This window comes from Suricata suricatta, chromosome 10 (genome assembly GCF_006229205.1).
Source record: "Suricata suricatta isolate VVHF042 chromosome 10, meerkat_22Aug2017_6uvM2_HiC, whole genome shotgun sequence".
Taxonomy (NCBI): domain Eukaryota; kingdom Metazoa; phylum Chordata; class Mammalia; order Carnivora; family Herpestidae; genus Suricata; species Suricata suricatta.
The window spans coordinates 58,132,510-58,150,253 of NC_043709.1; the positions used below are offsets into that span (position 1 = coordinate 58,132,510).

At 35.0% G+C, this 17,744-nt stretch overlaps 1 protein-coding gene and 1 pseudogene across 1 annotated transcript in view; both read right to left on the reverse strand.

Moving 5' to 3' along the window:
- Window positions 1–393: 393 nt before the first annotated feature.
- On the reverse strand, window positions 394–1,331 carry LOC115303613 (annotated as a pseudogene).
- A 13,769-nt stretch (window positions 1,332–15,100) lies between these two features.
- Window positions 15,101–17,744, reverse strand: part of LOC115305175 (olfactory receptor 6C2-like) — a 6,275-nt gene continuing 3,631 nt past the window's right edge. The window contains exon 2 of the mRNA XM_029955479.1: window positions 15,101–15,153. Within this exon, the coding sequence (XP_029811339.1) occupies window positions 15,101–15,153 (53 nt within the window). The remainder of the gene's footprint in view (window positions 15,154–17,744) is intronic.

The following is a 17,744-nucleotide window of genomic DNA, read 5'->3' on the forward strand; positions in this document are numbered from 1 at the left end:
GAGGCAGTGGGTCTTCTTTTTATTTTTTCTTTATAGATTCCCAGTACAACTTCCTTAAGATAGAGGAGTGTCAATTTGTTCTGAATACATTTCTCATAATTTTGTTTTGTATTCTTTAAAAATTTTGCAATATTTTGTAGTTTTGGTTTAATTGGATAGAAGAGATAGTAAATAATATACTTCCTACAACCATAAAGTCATGTTTACTATTTAAAGTTCATTCATAAGTAGAGTAATGGATGAACTGAAATTTGGGCCTTAGGCGTTTTGAGGAAGATAACTTGAATTAGTGCACACACAGGTAGAGAAGACAGAATGACTTGTTAACTTAAAGAACTATGTTTAGGAGACTCCGATCTTTTGGAAACATGATTCCTAGATTTCAGCATTCTCTTACTTCCTTGAAGGTAATGCACTTCTTTTGAACGAGTCACTGAACGCTTGTCTCACTTGTTTGTTTCTCAGAGTGTAAATGACTGGGTTCAACATGGGAGCTATGGATGTCATTAGCACTGTCACACTCTTATTAATAGCCACTGATTCCTTTGCTGAAGGTTTAACATAGATAAAGATACAGCTTCCATATATGATGGAAACAATAATCATGTGAGAAGAACAAGTAGAAAAGGCCCTTTTTCGTTGCTGGAGGGGAATCTTAGAATGGTCTTGATAATGTAGATATAGGACAGAACAACACACAGAAGGGTTGTGATGAAGGCCAATACAGCACTGGTGATCACCATCTGTTCTAAAAGCCAGGTATCTGAGCATGAAATCTTCAAGACAGGAGACGAATCACAGAAGAAACAATCAATGACATTCGAGTCACAGAATTCTAGATTTGCTATCATGATAAGTGGTGGGAGTATGATCAACACACCAGCTGCCCAGCAGCAGAGGACAAACGTTCCACAAACTTTGTTGTTCATGATGGTTACATAATGCAGGGGTTTGCAGAAGGCCACATAGCGATCATAAGACATGATGGGTAAAAGGTAAAATTCTGTTACCCCAAATACATCAATAAAAAACACTTGAGTGACACAAATATTGTAAGTTATTGATCTGTCACCTGTTGTTGCTATGTTGTATTAACGGCTAGGAATACAAGCAGATGTAAATGAAATTTCTAATAAGGCAAAATTCTGTAGGAAAAAGTACATGGATGTTTTAAGGTGGGAGTCAACCAAAGTGAGGAATATGATGGTCAGATTCCCAGTTATACTTAATATGTAAGTGAGAAATGGAAACATAAAAATTGGAATCTGAAGTTGAGGGTCATCTGTAGGTCTGAGGAGAATGAAGGCTGTTATTGTCTGGTTTCTCATCATTGACCTCCAGTCTCTTTATTATTTTCAAAGAGATTCCAAATGAATAGAGTAGTATCAAAGGCAAGTGGTACAATACCCTATTTTGTTAGGGTAGAGAGTCCCACTCTGTTGCTCCCACCTCTATAATTGAAACAAACCAGATTCATAACAAAATAATAGTCTTAAAAAATCCCAGAGATCTGAAGATCTGAAAACATTTAAATGAAAGAAACTACATAAAGTAATACATTCTTCATAGGAGAGAAAAGACTCTCAACTGAGGCAGAAAGGATATGGAGAGATTTGCCATAGATAAAAGTAGAAAGAAACCAGCCAAAATGTTAACATAATTTTACTAACTGCATAATAGCAGCCCTGGTGACAGATTGGAATTCCAAGGTTCTCTAGTCAGAGTGAATTTTGTATGCAACTCTTTCCTGCAAATACATACCGGGTACTCCAGGTTGTATGTCAATATGGGGGAAGAAAGATATTGTCCCAAATTCAAGTCAAATGTCTTCTGAATGGATGCATTTCAAGGTTTCAAATGCAGAAGAATGAGGACGGGGGGCATACAGCTTAAGGAAACCCTTTTAATATATTCTTAATCTACACAAGATACATGGAGGCTAATCTCCCCAAAGGAGGGCAGTGTAGCAGGGCAGAGAAAACTCTCCGAGGATCCAGAAAGCTGGGAATGGGCTGAAAAGCAAAGAAAACTCACCAGTATGAAGAGAAGGGAATGGCATCTTTGTAATGCTGAAATAGACAACAACAAAAACCTAAAATACTTATTCAGTGAAAAGTCCATCAGATATGAAAGCAAAAGGGGCGGCTGAGTGGCTCAGTCGGTTGAGCATCTGGCTTCAGCTCAAGTCATTAGCTCACAGGTCCTGGGTTCCAGCCCTGCTTCGGGCTCTGTGCTGACAGCTCAGAGCCTGGAGTCTGCTTCAGATTCTATATCTCCCTCTCTCTCTGACTCTCCCTTGCTCGCGCTGTGTTTCTCTGTCTCTCAAAAATTTAAAAAAAGCATTAAAAAGTTTAAGATATGATAGCAAAATAAGAAATTTTTACATACAAAAAGCTGAAACTATTTCCAGTAGAGTTCCACTGAAAAGAATGCTAAAAGTTCTTTTCGTTAAAATGTATGCTACCAGATGGAAACTAGGTGTGCAGAAACAGAGTACCAGAATTTGGAAATATAAAAACCACGAAATTCTTAGAATAAATTTATCTCTGTATCTGTCTATCTATCCATCTGTGTATTTATTTATTTTCTTTAGAGAAGTGACATGAATATTAGAAATAAATAGTACCATTGTAATTTTCTACATATCAGATCATTTTTTTAATTTAGAAAGCCCTATGGAGTCTATGTTTTAAAAACCCTTCTGAATTCATAAGTGACTTTAACAAGATTCCAGGTTGCAAACTCAATGAACAATGCTAATTTTGATTCTATATATCAGCAACAAATGATTGGAAAATGAAAAAAGTCTTTATAAAATAACATCAATAACATCAAATGACATCAAATGAAAGCTGTAAAAGGCTAAATCCTAATTGTAGAAAGTAGTGAAGACCTAAAAGAGATATGAAATGTTCATGAATTGGCAGGCTGAATGTTGTTAAGATGTCAGTTTTCTCCATATCGTTCCATAAATTCAGTGCAATGTTGGAAAAATACAGCAGGAATTTTGAGAAAGACAGAGAGAGAGAGAGAGAGAGAGAGAGGGATAGTAAGAGAGAGCATGGGAGGGACAGAAAGGGAGGGAGAGAATCCCAAGCAGGGTCTGCATTGTCAGTGCAGAGCCTGACATCGGGCTCAAACTTATGAACCCTGAGATCATGACCTGAATCAAAACCAAGAGTCGGATGATCTACCAACTAAGCCACCCAGGCACCCCTACAGAAGGGGTTTCTGAAGAGATTAACAGACTAATTTTAGAATTTTATTAGAAAATGCCATGTATTTATAAGTGGTAGGATAACATTGTCAAAAAAGGAGCTAATTAAATATCCTATATTACCTTATTTCAAGACTTACTGTAAAATCACAGTAACCAAGCCAATATGGTATTTTCATAAGGATAGAAAATAGAACAGTGGGATATCTTAGAGAGTCCAATTTATACCTATATGAATGTGGTCAATTGATTTCATTGTCTCCCCTTCAATTAAATGGGGAGAGAAAAATGAATTTGAACAGTGACAGAAAAATCACATGTCTATACTTTGATCAAACTCCATTTCCAAAAAGTAATTTAGGATGGATCATAAAGCCAAACCTAAAACATGGAACAATACAGCTTCTTTAAGAAAACAGGAGAAAACCTTCATGACCTTAAAGTAGGATTCCTTAAGCAGAACACAAAAGGTGCCAAATGTAAAAGAAAAAAAAAACCCTTATATATTAGGTAATATCAAAATCATAATTTTTTCCTCTAAAAAATACACCAGTAAAGAAAGAAGCCAGTAAACCTAGAAAAATATTTGTACCATATATATCTGAAAAAAAGGACTCACATTGAGAATATATAAGAACTCTGTATACCAAATATAAAAGATAAATAAACCAAGCCAAACGGGCAAAATAAGTGAGCACTTCACAAGAGATATATGAATGACTCATAAGCATATAAAAAATTGTCAAAATTGTCAACATCAGAAGTCACGAGAGAAATGTGAAGTAAAATCACAATGATTTCCCTTTCACACTAGGATGGGGAAAATCTTTAAAAAAATTTGTTAATGTTTATTTATGAGGGAGAGAGAACACAAGTGGAGGAGGGGCAGAGAGAGGAAGAGACAGAATCTGAAGCAGGCTCCAGGCTCTGAGGTGTCAGCACACAGGCCCATGGGGGCTCAAACCCACCAACCACTAGGTCATGACTTGAGCCGAAGTTGGATGTTTAACTGACTGAGCCATCCAGGTGCCCCTAGGATGGTCTCTAAAATCTAAAAGACTGGCAATACTAAATGTTGGTAAAATTAAGTACAAACTATTGATGCATGGAACAAAAATGATGAATCTTGGGGCACTTGGGTGGCTCAGTTGGTTAAGCTTCCAAATCTTTATTTTGGCTCAGGTTATGATCTCCTGGGTTGTGGGACTGAGGCCCATGTAGTGCTCTTGTGAAGACACTGTGGACCCTGCTTGGGATTTTCCCTCCCTCCCTGTCTGCCCTTCCCTTGTCCACCCTTAAAAACTGATGAATCTTAATAGTTATGCTGAGTAAAAACAGTAAGACTCAGAAAAATGCCACATGATTTTATTTATCTGAAGTTCATGAACAGACAAAATATCTCTGGATAACAGTCACTGTAGTGTTTGCCTCTTGTGGGCATGTGGGAAACGGTTATTGGAACAGTGGCATCAGAGAACCTTCCATTGTGGTAGAAGTTTACGTTTCTTAGAATGAATGGTGGGTTGCTTCAGTGCTTATATGACTCAATTCTTTTTTTTTAATTAAAAAAATGTTTTATTTATTTATTTTGGGAAAAAGAGTCAGAGCATGAGCAAGGGAAGAGCAGAGACAGGGAGAGAGAGAGAGAATCCCAAGCAGGCTCCACATTGTCAGTGCGGAGCTCAATTCAGAGCTTGAGCTCACAAACCATGAGATCATGACGTGAGCTGAAATCAAGAGTTGGATGCCTAACCAACTGAGCCACCAGGCGCCCCAATACTCCAATCTTATAGAACCCTTAAGATATTTGCATTTTACTGCATATGAATTACACTTCTATACAACAATAATTTTAAAAGTCCAGACCTGACAAGCAATGCTTAATAAAGCTTAAAAAACTTTCCTTGACATTTCTTCTTTAAATTTCTAATAAATATTGTCTACATAGTTTGACATAATTCCTCAATTGCATATATTTTATAGTTATGGGAAGGATATCTTAATGGATTTCTAACTATAAATATTGTAAGGTAAAATGTCAGTGTTTTCACTATATTTCTCACTATATTTCTCTTTGTATTTTCACATTCTTTCTTTTTCTTTTTTTATTTTTGTCTGTTTTGAGAGAGGAAGAGAGAGTAGACATGGAAAGGGCAGACAGAGAAGGAGATAGAATCCGAAGCAGACTTGGCGTTGTCAGCTCAGTGCCCCATGCAGGGCTCAAACTCACAAACTGTGAGATCATGACTTGAGCTGAAGTCAAGAGTAAGACATTTAACCAACTGAGCCACCCAGGCGCCCCTGTGTCTCTACATCCTTAACCTATGTCTTCTATTTAATTTGTTTATACTCTTAGAATCTACCCATAAAAGTACTATAACAACACTTGCATTTATACCCCAAAACTTTCTCTATTCACTAGCTGACTACTAAATTTGATGATAATCAATTTTCTGTTTTTGCTAGAAGTTTTGAAAGTTGATAAAATTAAGCTGCATTAATGAGAGCTGCAAAATGATAGTTGCATTATCATTAAGCAGACTTTCTAATTCTACTTTTAAAGTGAGTTAAACTAGAGGTAATTTTGTTTCTAGTGTGTGTTTGTGTGGTTGTGTGTGTGTGTGTGTGTTTGAAAAGGGATACCAATTTCCAGTCTCTCTCCTTTGTTTCTAAGGCTTCTCTGAGGCATATAATAAATACAGAAATCATTTTAGTACACAATTTACTTCAAGTGTTGAATATTGAGTGCAGTACCTTACTGAAGAGCATAGTAATAATTGCCTCCTTCTTTTCAGTTATCTTCTTCCATAATTGCAAAATTTTTCCTTTGGTTGCTTTTGTGCATTTATACATGAATAAATCTTTTCTTAGACTGTCCATCATTTAAAAGAAAGTCTGTTTCAAAGGGCTTATAAACATCACAAATTTTCTTGACTTGTAAATATTGGTATTCCTACAGTATCAAATTTAATATTTGTTTCATTTGTTAACTATGCAAATTAATACAATGATTTCTGGTATATGTTTTTGGACATGCAGGTACCAAAGACATGAAGAAACTTTTCTGTTTCACAGGAAAAAAGAGTGGAAAAAAGCTTTCAGAATCAAAAGGATGTAATGGAAATAGCAGACAAGGGTTGCCAGGACAAAAATAGTACCATATTTTAAGAAAAAAGATTAGATTATTCTTTCTATCATGTAAAGTATTTGGAAAATTGCAAGACATTCTTTTTCTTCTTTATTGTGATTTTGTTAAAGAAACAATGTATTTTATTGAAAAGTTTAATCTGATAAGCCAAAAGAAAAAAATGTAAAATTTCATAACTAATCAAATTATTGGGAGTATATTTTCCCCAGCTTTATCTGTGATTTTACCCAGAAATTCTATATACTAATGGATTAGTAAATGCATGACATATGATTGAATACATCACTTGTCTCATATCTTATGATCCTTAAACATTTTGTGCACCTGTTTCCATCTTAATAATTAGAGACAGGCATCTATTTAACTTCAAGTTTTTGTGTCTATTTATCATCACACTTTAAAACTCATCTCTAATTTCAAGATTTTATGTTTTTTTCCCTATGAATTCTCCAGTTTGAATATGGCAATACACCTCATTTTAAAATGATGGCTCATCACAGTTTTTAGATCCTTGTTAGTAATTTGCTTCTAAGAATTATTCAGTTTTTTGATAGCATTCTTGTAGAAAAATCTTACTTTTATCATAATAATATTAGTGTAATTTCTAGGACAAGAATGTGCTTATTTGAATGTGCACTTTTGAATGTTACCAAAGTGACATTCACAATGTTTTTATCAATATTATACCTCAAGGCCACTACATGAATATTTGATTTTGCTCACATGAAAATCACTATCACCATTATTATTAAAAAAAAGTTTTAATGGATTCTTGCACTTTGGTGTGGGAATTGTTAGTGGCTCTGATATCACCCAGGTAATGGTTACCTATTCATTCTATGTATGACATTGGCACATAAAACAAGCAACACAAGAAATTTTCTCCTCTCTGCCTTCTGCAGATAAAGTTTTCCACAGAAGGGTGCCTGTCTGGCTGAGTCAGTAGAGCACGTGACTCTCGATCTTGGGGTTGTGCATGGAACTCCACGTGGGGTGTGGAGATTGCTTAAAAATAAAATCTTACCAAAGAAGTTTTCCCTAGAGACTTTTCTCCTTGTTGCTGACAATTATAGCTTATCAATTCATCTTTCTGTAAGATACTGCCAAAAAGGGCTTTGTAAAGCTGGGTTTTGGACCATAGCTACTCCATAATAGTTCCTAAGTTATCACCAATTTTTCCCCCACCAGTTATTTTTAATAGTAGCTAGTCAATCATTTTAGTCTTGAATACGTATCTCCAGGGATTACAGCTTTCATAAGTTGATGATTTTAAAGAAAATTTCCCCTGGAGATCCCACTTAGTTTGTTATGTGAGTGACTTTAATTGGATCACATAAACATTGCCTTTCTATTGCAATTGGCTCTGCCACCCCCCACTCTGTGTCCATCCCGCAGCTAAAACTGCTCTCATGTTAGAGAGGGAAGACTGACCTGAGGCCATCGTTTTCTGTCACACTCACCAGCCACTTAGTGTGATATATTTGAAAGCATTATCTCTATGAGCCTTTGCATTCTCTCCATTGTCCTATCTTCAACCTAGTGTTTCTAAAGTATCTTATAGTAATGTTCTCAGCCCTGATTGGGCAATATCCAACAAATCTTTCTTCTCCTTTTCACTTCTTCTCTTTTATTTTCAAGTTTATTAAGAGGAAATGTTTGGGAAATTAACTGACCCTGAACTGTGACTGATTAAGTTCTATTTGCTTTATTGACTTTCAGGGATTTTTTCTTTCAATCTAAAAGAGTTCATGGGACACTAAATAAATCAGTGTCAGGTAATATGTCATTAAATATTTATACCTAGTCTGTATCATCTATATGTATATCTAATAAAATTATAATATTTGGTGAGCTATCAACACAAACATCATGCAGCCTTGATGAAAACATTTCAATCAGTAAGGAACCTATGATTCATTTTACATTTATTCAAATAGTCTTTTTATCACAACATTGGTAAAAATAGATCCAATCTGTTACTTAAAAGAAATTGTCATTTAAATCTCCCAAAGGAAACAATAACTGAAATCACAGACATTATACTTACTTTTCTGTGGGTCAATGACAGCTCCAGCTAACTGATAGCCCTGATGGTTACAAAGATGAAGAAGAAGATGTTAGCAATGGGTTGTCTCTGGATTTCTGGCCACTCTTACTTGTGGCCTGTCCTAGTCACTGGTGCTCTGAGATGGCGCCATACATACATCTCTGAATTTTTTTTAAATATCCAAGGCATTGCAAATATTTTCTCACTTAGAACTTTTCATTTTTAATTAATGAAATATCTTCCAATTCTTTCCCATTTGAAAGCAAAATACTATTCAGAGGCTTCCAGACTAAGAGGAAATCTATTTGGTTTGAAGAGTTGATAAATCTCATCACTCTAGTTTTATACCACAAAGGTTGCCTTTTTTGGGAGGAAAAGGGTATTACTGAAAAGACAGAAACAAAGTATATAAACAAAAGTTTTCTTGGTGTCTCATTTAAAAAATCACTAGTGATTCCCTTGTGTAAGGTGTTTGAGCACGAATCCTGAAAGCTGCAATGATGGGGATGGTTCCTCAGGGAAATGAGGACTCAACAGTAAGATCAGACATAGTTGAATACAAAACAGTGACAATCAGTTGATAAGGAACCAGACATACTTTTATAAAAAAAATTTAGGTTTTTAAAACATTCATTTTTTAAAAGTTCACATGTGCATAAAAGAAAACTGAAAAACACAAGAAGCAAAACACAAAGTAATCCATAATCACAAGCATTTTACAGTTCAACTTCTAGGTCTCATGTGTGTACCTACACAACTAATGGTTTTTAATGTAATTAAGACCATACAGTTATGTATCAGGGCTTTTTACATGCCATGAATATCTACCATTTCAAAGTTCCAAAACTATATGAGTATTTTGATAACTAAGAATACACAACTCCATCTGAATGACAAAAATGTAATCCTGCCTTTCTTGGGGACAAAACGTTCATAAAGAACAAAAATGGCCACAGGCCTCTAGATAAAGATATTGGCACAGTTAAAATGAAGATACTACATTCCGTATGTTCAATTAAAAATTAGACACAAAGTAACAGAGTACACAAGTATAATGCCTATAAAAGAATTCCTTATCCATTATACTATTCAAATATGAGCAAGGAGGTATACTTCCACTGAATCTCTTACTGTATTCCTACATTACAGCCAAAGAGATGCACATTCATTAACAGTTATCATTAAAATGTAAATATGAACTCATCCGCACACGTCTCCAACTACGCTTTTCTGCCCTCTGTTGTCAGCTTAATAAGTCCTGATGTACATTACTCAGAGACAGCTGAACACTTCCTTGCCCAAGATGCCTCCCTTCTATCAATTATAGCAAAAAGAAATATAAATTGGTTAATTCTCTACCTGTACATTGTATTATATATTACCCCACCTGGGCATCCCAAAAGCTTGTTATTACAATGTAATGAAACTTGTCCACAACAAACAGAGGTACTTTATAAAAACAGACATGCAAATCTGTGGTTATAACCTAAAACTGACCAGACTTTTTAACATTTTGTTGTCATCATTTATAGCAGCCAAATGATCATAAAAGAGGATTTTCTTCTTCTTTATTATTTTTATTTTATTTACTTAAGTAAAAATACAGGTAATCAAATGAGGAAACAAATAATCACAAGTTAGTAAACTTTTAATATTTTTGAATATATGTTTTCAATAACTTTTTATAATATAGTGCTGCTTACATAAATAAGTTCAAAAAATATAATTCCTTTTCTTAAGGAGAAAAAAATCAACCATATGGCTATATAGATTGAAACATAGAACCTACAAATCAGCCAACATATTGATAAGTTATATACAATGTAAATATATAATGAATTGTCTCAGAGGACTGAGACAAAAAAGGGGTGCTCGAATTGTACGTCGGTGAGAGTGTGAAGTTTTTGCACCAGAGACTAGGGAGGTGGGTGAGGCAATTACCACCTCTCAATGAATGTGTATATGTGCAGGCACACTGGTGCATCCCAGTAGCGAAGCTGGGCTACCCAGTAGTTAACAGAGTCATTACACCAAGTCCAAACCAACTGTGACATTCAAGCACATCCCCCAGAAGAGAAGCCAAGTCACTCCACCTGCCTAGTGTACCGACTATAGAGTGCTTCAGAGTTTCAGTTCTAGGGGAAACTGGATGTGAATTTATTCAGGTTTCATTCTGTTTACTGGTTCATTTATTCCTTTTCTTTAGATCTGTTTTTGCTTAAATTGTTTTCTTTCTTCTTTCTTCTTATCTTTATCTTTGTTGTATCCAGAAAGAGATAAATTTATTTTTACATTAAAATTTTTTTAATTCTGTTTCATTTTCTTTATTTTTATTCTACTTTATAATTTAAAAACTTTTTTTTTTCTTGCCTTTTTCCCCCTTTCCCTTTTCTCTCTACTCTATCAAGCTTCTTCTAACAACAGACCAAAACACACCTAGGATCGAAGTTCCTTAAATTGATTTTTTGTTTTGTTTTTAATTTCCTAATATTTGTATTTTATTAATATTTTCCCTCCAAAATGACAAAACAAAGGAATTGACCCCAAGAGAAAGAACAGGAAGAAATGACAGCCAGAGACTTAATCAACACAGAGACAAGTAGAATGTCTGTCTGAACTAGAATTATTAATCATGATAATAAGTTACTAACTGGGGTTGAAAAAAGCACAGGAAGCATTAGAGAATCCCTTTCTGTGGAGATTTAAGAAATAAATCTAGTCAGGCTTAAATTAAAAATGCTATAACCGAGATGTGGACTTGAAGGATGCCATGATAGCGAGGATGGATGAAGCAGAGGAGTGAATCAGTGATATGGAAGATAAAATGATAGAAAATAGTGAAGGAGAAAAAAAGTGGGAAACAAACATCAAATATCATGATACAAGACTTAGACGACTCAGTGCCTTATTAAAAAGTAAGAACATCCAAATCATATAAGTCCAAGAAGACAGAGAAAAAAAGGAACAGAAGGGTTATGTAGCAAATTATAGCTTCTGGAGAAGTACACAGACATCAAAATCCAAGAAGCACAGAAACTTCCATTAGATTCGACAAAAATCAACCATAACCAAGGCATATCATAGTCAAATTCACAAAATATACAGACAAAGAAAGAACTATGAAAGCAGCAAGGGGAAAAAAGTCTTTAATCTACAAGAGAAGACAGATTAGGCTTGCAGAAGACCTATCCACAAAACCTTGGCAGGCCCTAAATGAGTGGCAGGATATATTTAATGTGCTGAATCAGAAAAATATGCAGCTAAGAATTCTTTATCTAGCAAAGCTGTCATTCAAAGTAGAAGGAGAGTTAAAGAGTTTCCCAGAAAAACAAAAACCAAAGGTGTTCATGACCACTAAACCAGCCCTGCAAGAAATTAAGAGGGACTCTTTGAGTGGAGAAAAAACAAAACAAAACAAAAAGGTCAAAAGTAACCAAGACTAGAAAAGAACAGAGAACATCACCAGAAACTCCAACTTTACAGGCAACACAATGACACTATTTTCATATCATTCAATACTCACTATAAAAGAAAATGGACTAAATGCTCCAATAAAAAGATATAGGGTATCAGAATGAATAAGGAAATAGGACCCATTTATATGCCACTTACAAGAGACTCATTTTAGACCAAAGGACACCTACAGATTGAATGTTAGGGGATGGAGAACCATCTGTCATGCTTGTGGTCATCAAAAGTAAGCGGAGTAGCCATACTTATATCGGACAAACTAGATTATAAAACAAAGACTATAACAAGAGATGTAGAAGGGAATTGTATCATAATTAAAGTGTCTGTCTATCAAGAAGATATAACACTTAAAAACTTTTATGCCTCCACTTGGGCAAACCCAAATATAAAACTCAACCAAAAACATAAAGAAACTCATATATAATAATACCATAATAGTAGGAGACCTCAACACCCTACTTACAACAATGGGCAGATGATCTAAGCAGAAAATCAATAGGGAAACAATGGTTTTGAATGACACACTGGACACAATGGACTTAATAGGTATATTCAGAATATTTCATCCTAAAGCAGCAGAATACACATTCTTCTCAAGTGCACATGGAAGATTCTCCAGAACAGTTCACATACTGGGACACAAATCAGCCCTCAACATGTACAAAAATATCCGTCACATACCATGTATATTTTCACATCACAATGGTTGAAACTCAAAATCAATCACAAGAAAAAAAATTGGATCAACAATGAATATTTGGAGATTAAAGGACAACTTACTAGAGACTGAATGGGGTAACCAAGAAATTAAAGAGGAAATTAAAAAAGAACTTTTTGTGGAAATCAATGAAAATGAAAACATGACAGTCCAAAATCTCAGAGATGCAGCAAAGGCAGTCATAGAGGGAAGTATATAGGAATCCAGGCCTTCCTAAAGAAGTAAGAACGGTGTCAAATATGCAACCTAAAATTACACCTAAAAGAGTTGGAAAAAGAACAACAAATAAAGCCAAAAGCTAGCAGCAGAAGAGAAATAATAAAGATTAGAGTAGAAATCAATGATATTGAAAAAACCCCCACAAAAAAGTAGAGCAGACCAATGAAACCAGTGTTGGTTCTTTGAAAGTATTAACAAAATTGATAAACACTTCAAGTGTATTACAAAGTTGTAATCATCAAGGCAGTATGGTACTAGCCCAAAGACAGATGCAGATCAATGGAACAGAAGAGAACCCAGAAGTGGACCCACAAACTTCTAGTCAACTTATATTTGACAAAGCTGGAAAGGATATCCAGTGGGGGGGAAAAACACAGTCTCTTCAGCAAATGGTGTTGGGAAACCTGGACAGCAACATGCAGATGAACCTGCACCACTTTCTTACATCATACACAAAAATAAAATAAAAATTAATGAAAGAGCTAAACCTAAGAAAAGAGGTTATCAGAATCCTAGAGGAGAAAACAGGCAACAACATCGCTGACCTTGACCACAGCAAGTTCTTACTTGAGAGGCAAAGGAAACAAAACCAAAAACGAACTATTGGGAGCTCATCAAGATAAAATGTTTCTTCACATTGAAGGAAACAGTCAGCAAAACAAAAGTAAAACAACGGAATGGGAGGAGATATTTGCAAATGGCAGATCAAATAAAGGGTTAGTATTCAAAATCTATAAAGAATTTATCAAACTCAACACCCAAAAACCAAATAATCCAATGAAGAATCGGGCAAAAGACATGAATAGACAATTTTCAAAGAAGACATGGACATGGCTAAGAGACACATGAAAAGGTGGACAACACTATAATCATTAGGAAAATACAAATCTGAACGACAATAAGATTCCACCTCACACCTGTCAGAATGTCTAAAATTAACAACTCAGGTCACAAGAGATGTTGGCAAGGATGTGGAACCCTTTTACATTGCTGGTGGGAATGCAAACTGGTCCAGCCACTCTGAAGAACAATATGGAGGTTCCTCAAAAAATTAAAAATAGAACTACCTTGTGACCCAGAAATTGTACTACTAGTATATTTCCAAAGGATACAAAACTGCTGAATCAGAGGGGCACATGCACCCCAATGCTTAAGCAGTACTATTGACAATAGCCTAATTATGGAGAGAGTCCAAATGTCTATCCACAGGTGATATTATGCTAAGCAAAATATATTATGCTAAGCAAAATAAAAAATAATGTATGCTAAGCCAATATCATATGTTCACTGAATCTGGAATTTAGGAAACCAATTGGATGAACATAGCAGAAGGGAAGCAAAAATAGGATGAAAACAGAGAGGGAGACAAAACATAAGAGACTCTTAAATACAGAGAACAAACTGAGGGTTGCTGGTGGGGTGTTGGGTTGAGGGATGGGCTAAAAGGGTGATGGGCATTAAGGAGGGCACTTGTGGGGATGAGTAGTGGGTGTTAGATGTAAGTGATAAATCAATAAATTCTGTTCCTGAAATCATTATTACACTGTATGTTAACTAACTTGGATTCAAGTAAAAAATGTATATAAATATATATTCTGAGGCTTCTGAAGTATATTTTTAATATGCCCTCTAAAATGTAGCATATCCCATCATTTACACAAATATAGTTCCTGGGTTTTATAGTTCCCTATTCTATATTTCTAGTAATTACATCAAGTTTAATTTTGAGATTAAATGTAAATATATATATATACAAGGAATGCACAAATTTCAGTGCATAATCAATATTACAATTGCATGAAAAGGACATGTGACTATCAGCAAAAGGAAAGTGATACAGATGGATCTACACAAAGGGATGAAAAGCAGTAGATATAACAGCATTCATCAAAATGATGTTTTTATTACTTGAAACATTAGAAAGTTTGCTTAAAAATTAATACAAATACTAATAGTACTAATAATGTAAGACAAGTAACAGCAATAACACAAATGCTAAGTTGGGAGAAATGGAATTATGTTGTTAGGATCTTATTTTGCGTGGGAAGTGCTATAATATTATTTGAAGTTAGACTGTGGTAAATTGAAGATGTACACTATAAATTCTAAATCTATTACTGAAGCAATGTGAAGTATTATAGCTCGTACATAGCCCATCAAAGGAGCTGTTTTAGGAAGAGTAGTGTCTCCTGTCACCCCGAAAGATGCCCATGTCTTAGTCCCAAATCCTTTGACTATGTTGTCTTAAGTGTCAAACAAAAATTAAGGTTACAGATGGTATTAACTAAGGTTGCTAATTATCTGCTTTAAAATGGAAATTATCCTGAATTGTCCTGGTGATCCAAAGCAGTCACAAGGAGGCTACTGTGAAAGATGGGGTCTTAGAAGAGTTAGAGGGATATTTGACCATAGAAAATTATTCAGAGTAATACATTTGCTGACTTTGAAGGTGGAAGAAGTCCATTAGTTAAACAATATGGGCAGTCTCTAGAAGCTCAAGAGTCAAGGAAATAGATTCTCTACTAGAGCCACCAGAAAGGAACATCTTGATTCTTAATCCAGTGAGACTAATGTTGAACTTTCAATCAAAAGAATGCTTAATAAATTTGTGTTGCTCCAAACTGCTAACTGTGTTATTTGTTAAGCAGCAAAAGGACTCTAATATAGGAGATAAAATCAAAACATTAAAAAAATTCACTTACAACAAACATAGACATGCAAAAAGAGAAAAATAAGACCAGTAAAGAATTACAAAGGAAAACAAGAGATGATAAATTAAAACTTTTTAAATTATATTGAGGGGTGCCTGGTGGCTCAATCAGCTGAGAGTCTGACTTGGCTCGGTCATGATCTCATGGTTCATGGATTTGAGCCATGTGGGGCTTGCTGCTGTAAGCATGGAACCTGGTTTGGATCCTCTGTCGCCATCTCTCTCTGTCCCTTCCCCGCTTGTGCTATCTCTCACTCTCAAAAATAAGTAAACATTAAAAAATAAATAAAAATAAACTTGAAAAACAAATAAAAGTTTAATTATTTTGAGAGAGAGAGAAAGAGCATATGTGTGCATGAGCTGGGGAGGTCCAAAGAAAGAGGGGGGGAGAGAGAATCCCAGGCAGGCTCCATGCAGTCAACACAGAGCCTGACCCATGGCTTGATCTGTGGGATTCAAGTTAGTTAACACACAAGTTAGTTAACATACAGTGTAGTGTTGATTTAAGGAGTCGAATTTAGGGATTCATCATTGACATTCAACATCCAGTGCTCATCACAAGTGCCCTCCTTAATACCCGTCCCCCACCCACGTCCCCTCCAGGAAACCTCAGTTTGTTCTCTATAGTTAAGCGTCTCTTACGGCTTGCCTCCCTCTCTGCTTTTATCTTATTTTTCCTTACTTTCCCCTATGTTCACCTGTTCTATTTCTTAAATTCCACACATGAGTGAAATCATATGATATTTGTCCTTCTCTGACTCACTTATTTCACCTAGCATAATATACTCTAATAATCTGATTTCTATTCAGGTTAGCTTTCTCAAACATATAATGCCCCCAAAATTAATACCTTTCATCACATGAATTTACTCCTTTAGCCACCTACCCCTCAAACAAACCACTTTCAGGGCAAGATCCCAATCAGATAACATGATAATAAGTTTCTATTAAATGTAAGCCTGACTTCTAATCTCACAAACAACATTGAAATGCAGAAAAATACAACAAATACAACCAAATAAGGAAATACATAGCTTATACTATGTTTTCTTGGACTTGTAAAAAATAATTGATTTTAAGTGTTCTCTCAATCTTCCAAAATAAATGTTGCTAAAAAACTTTAATTGATTAAATTAGAATTTATTGAGTACCTAGTTCTTGGCAGACCAAGTTCTTGGCAGGAATTTTTATTGATATCCCTGAAAGTGTTTAGCTCACTAATAATCCTGTATTACTTATTTCTTGGTTGACTCATTCATTGTTTAGTAGCATGTTATTTAATCTCCAGGCATTTGTGGTCTTTCAAGATTTTTTTTCTTGTGGTTGATTTCTATTTTCATAGTTTTGTGATTGAAAAGTTGCATGGTATGCCTTTGATCTTTTGAAGTTGTATGGACTAGTTTTGTGGCCTAATGTGTGATATATTTTGGAGAATGTTCCACGTGCTCCAAAAGAATGTGTGTTCTTCTGTTTTAAGGTGGAATATTAGGATATCTGTTAAATCCATCTGGTCCCATAGGTCATTTAAAGTCACTGTTGCCTTGTTGATGATCTGTTGGGATGATTTGTCCATTGATGTAAGTAGGTGTTAAAATCCCCTATTATATTACGATCGCTTGTTTCCTTTATATTTGTTATTAATGGTTTTATGTAAATCGTTACTATATTTTCCTGTTGGATCACCCCATTTATGATGGTACAGTTTCCTTCTTTGTCTTTTGTTATAGTCTTTGTTTTAAAGTCTGGTTTTTTTTGATAGAAGTATTGTTATCCCAGCTTTATTTTCACTTCCATTTCATGACAAATATTTCTCCATCCCTTCATTTTCAATCTGCTTGTTTTTAGGTCTGAAATGAGTCTGTAGATGGGTCTTGCTTTTTTAACCAGGCTGTCACCCTGTGCCTTTGATTGGAGCATATAGTGTGTTTATATTCAACACAATTATTGATAGGTATGTACTTCTTGCCATTGTTTTTGTTTTTGTTTTTGTTTTACTTGTTTTATGGTTATTTTGCAGTTCTCTCTTCCTTTCTTCTCTTGCTCTCATGGGATTTGATGGCTTTCTTTAGTGATGTATTTGGATTCCTTTCTCTTAATATTTGCCTATCTATTACTGACTTTTAATTTGGGGCTTGCCATTAAACTTATATGCAATATTTTATGCATATAGCAGTCTATAATAACTTGATGTTTCCTTTATGTGTGAACCTATTC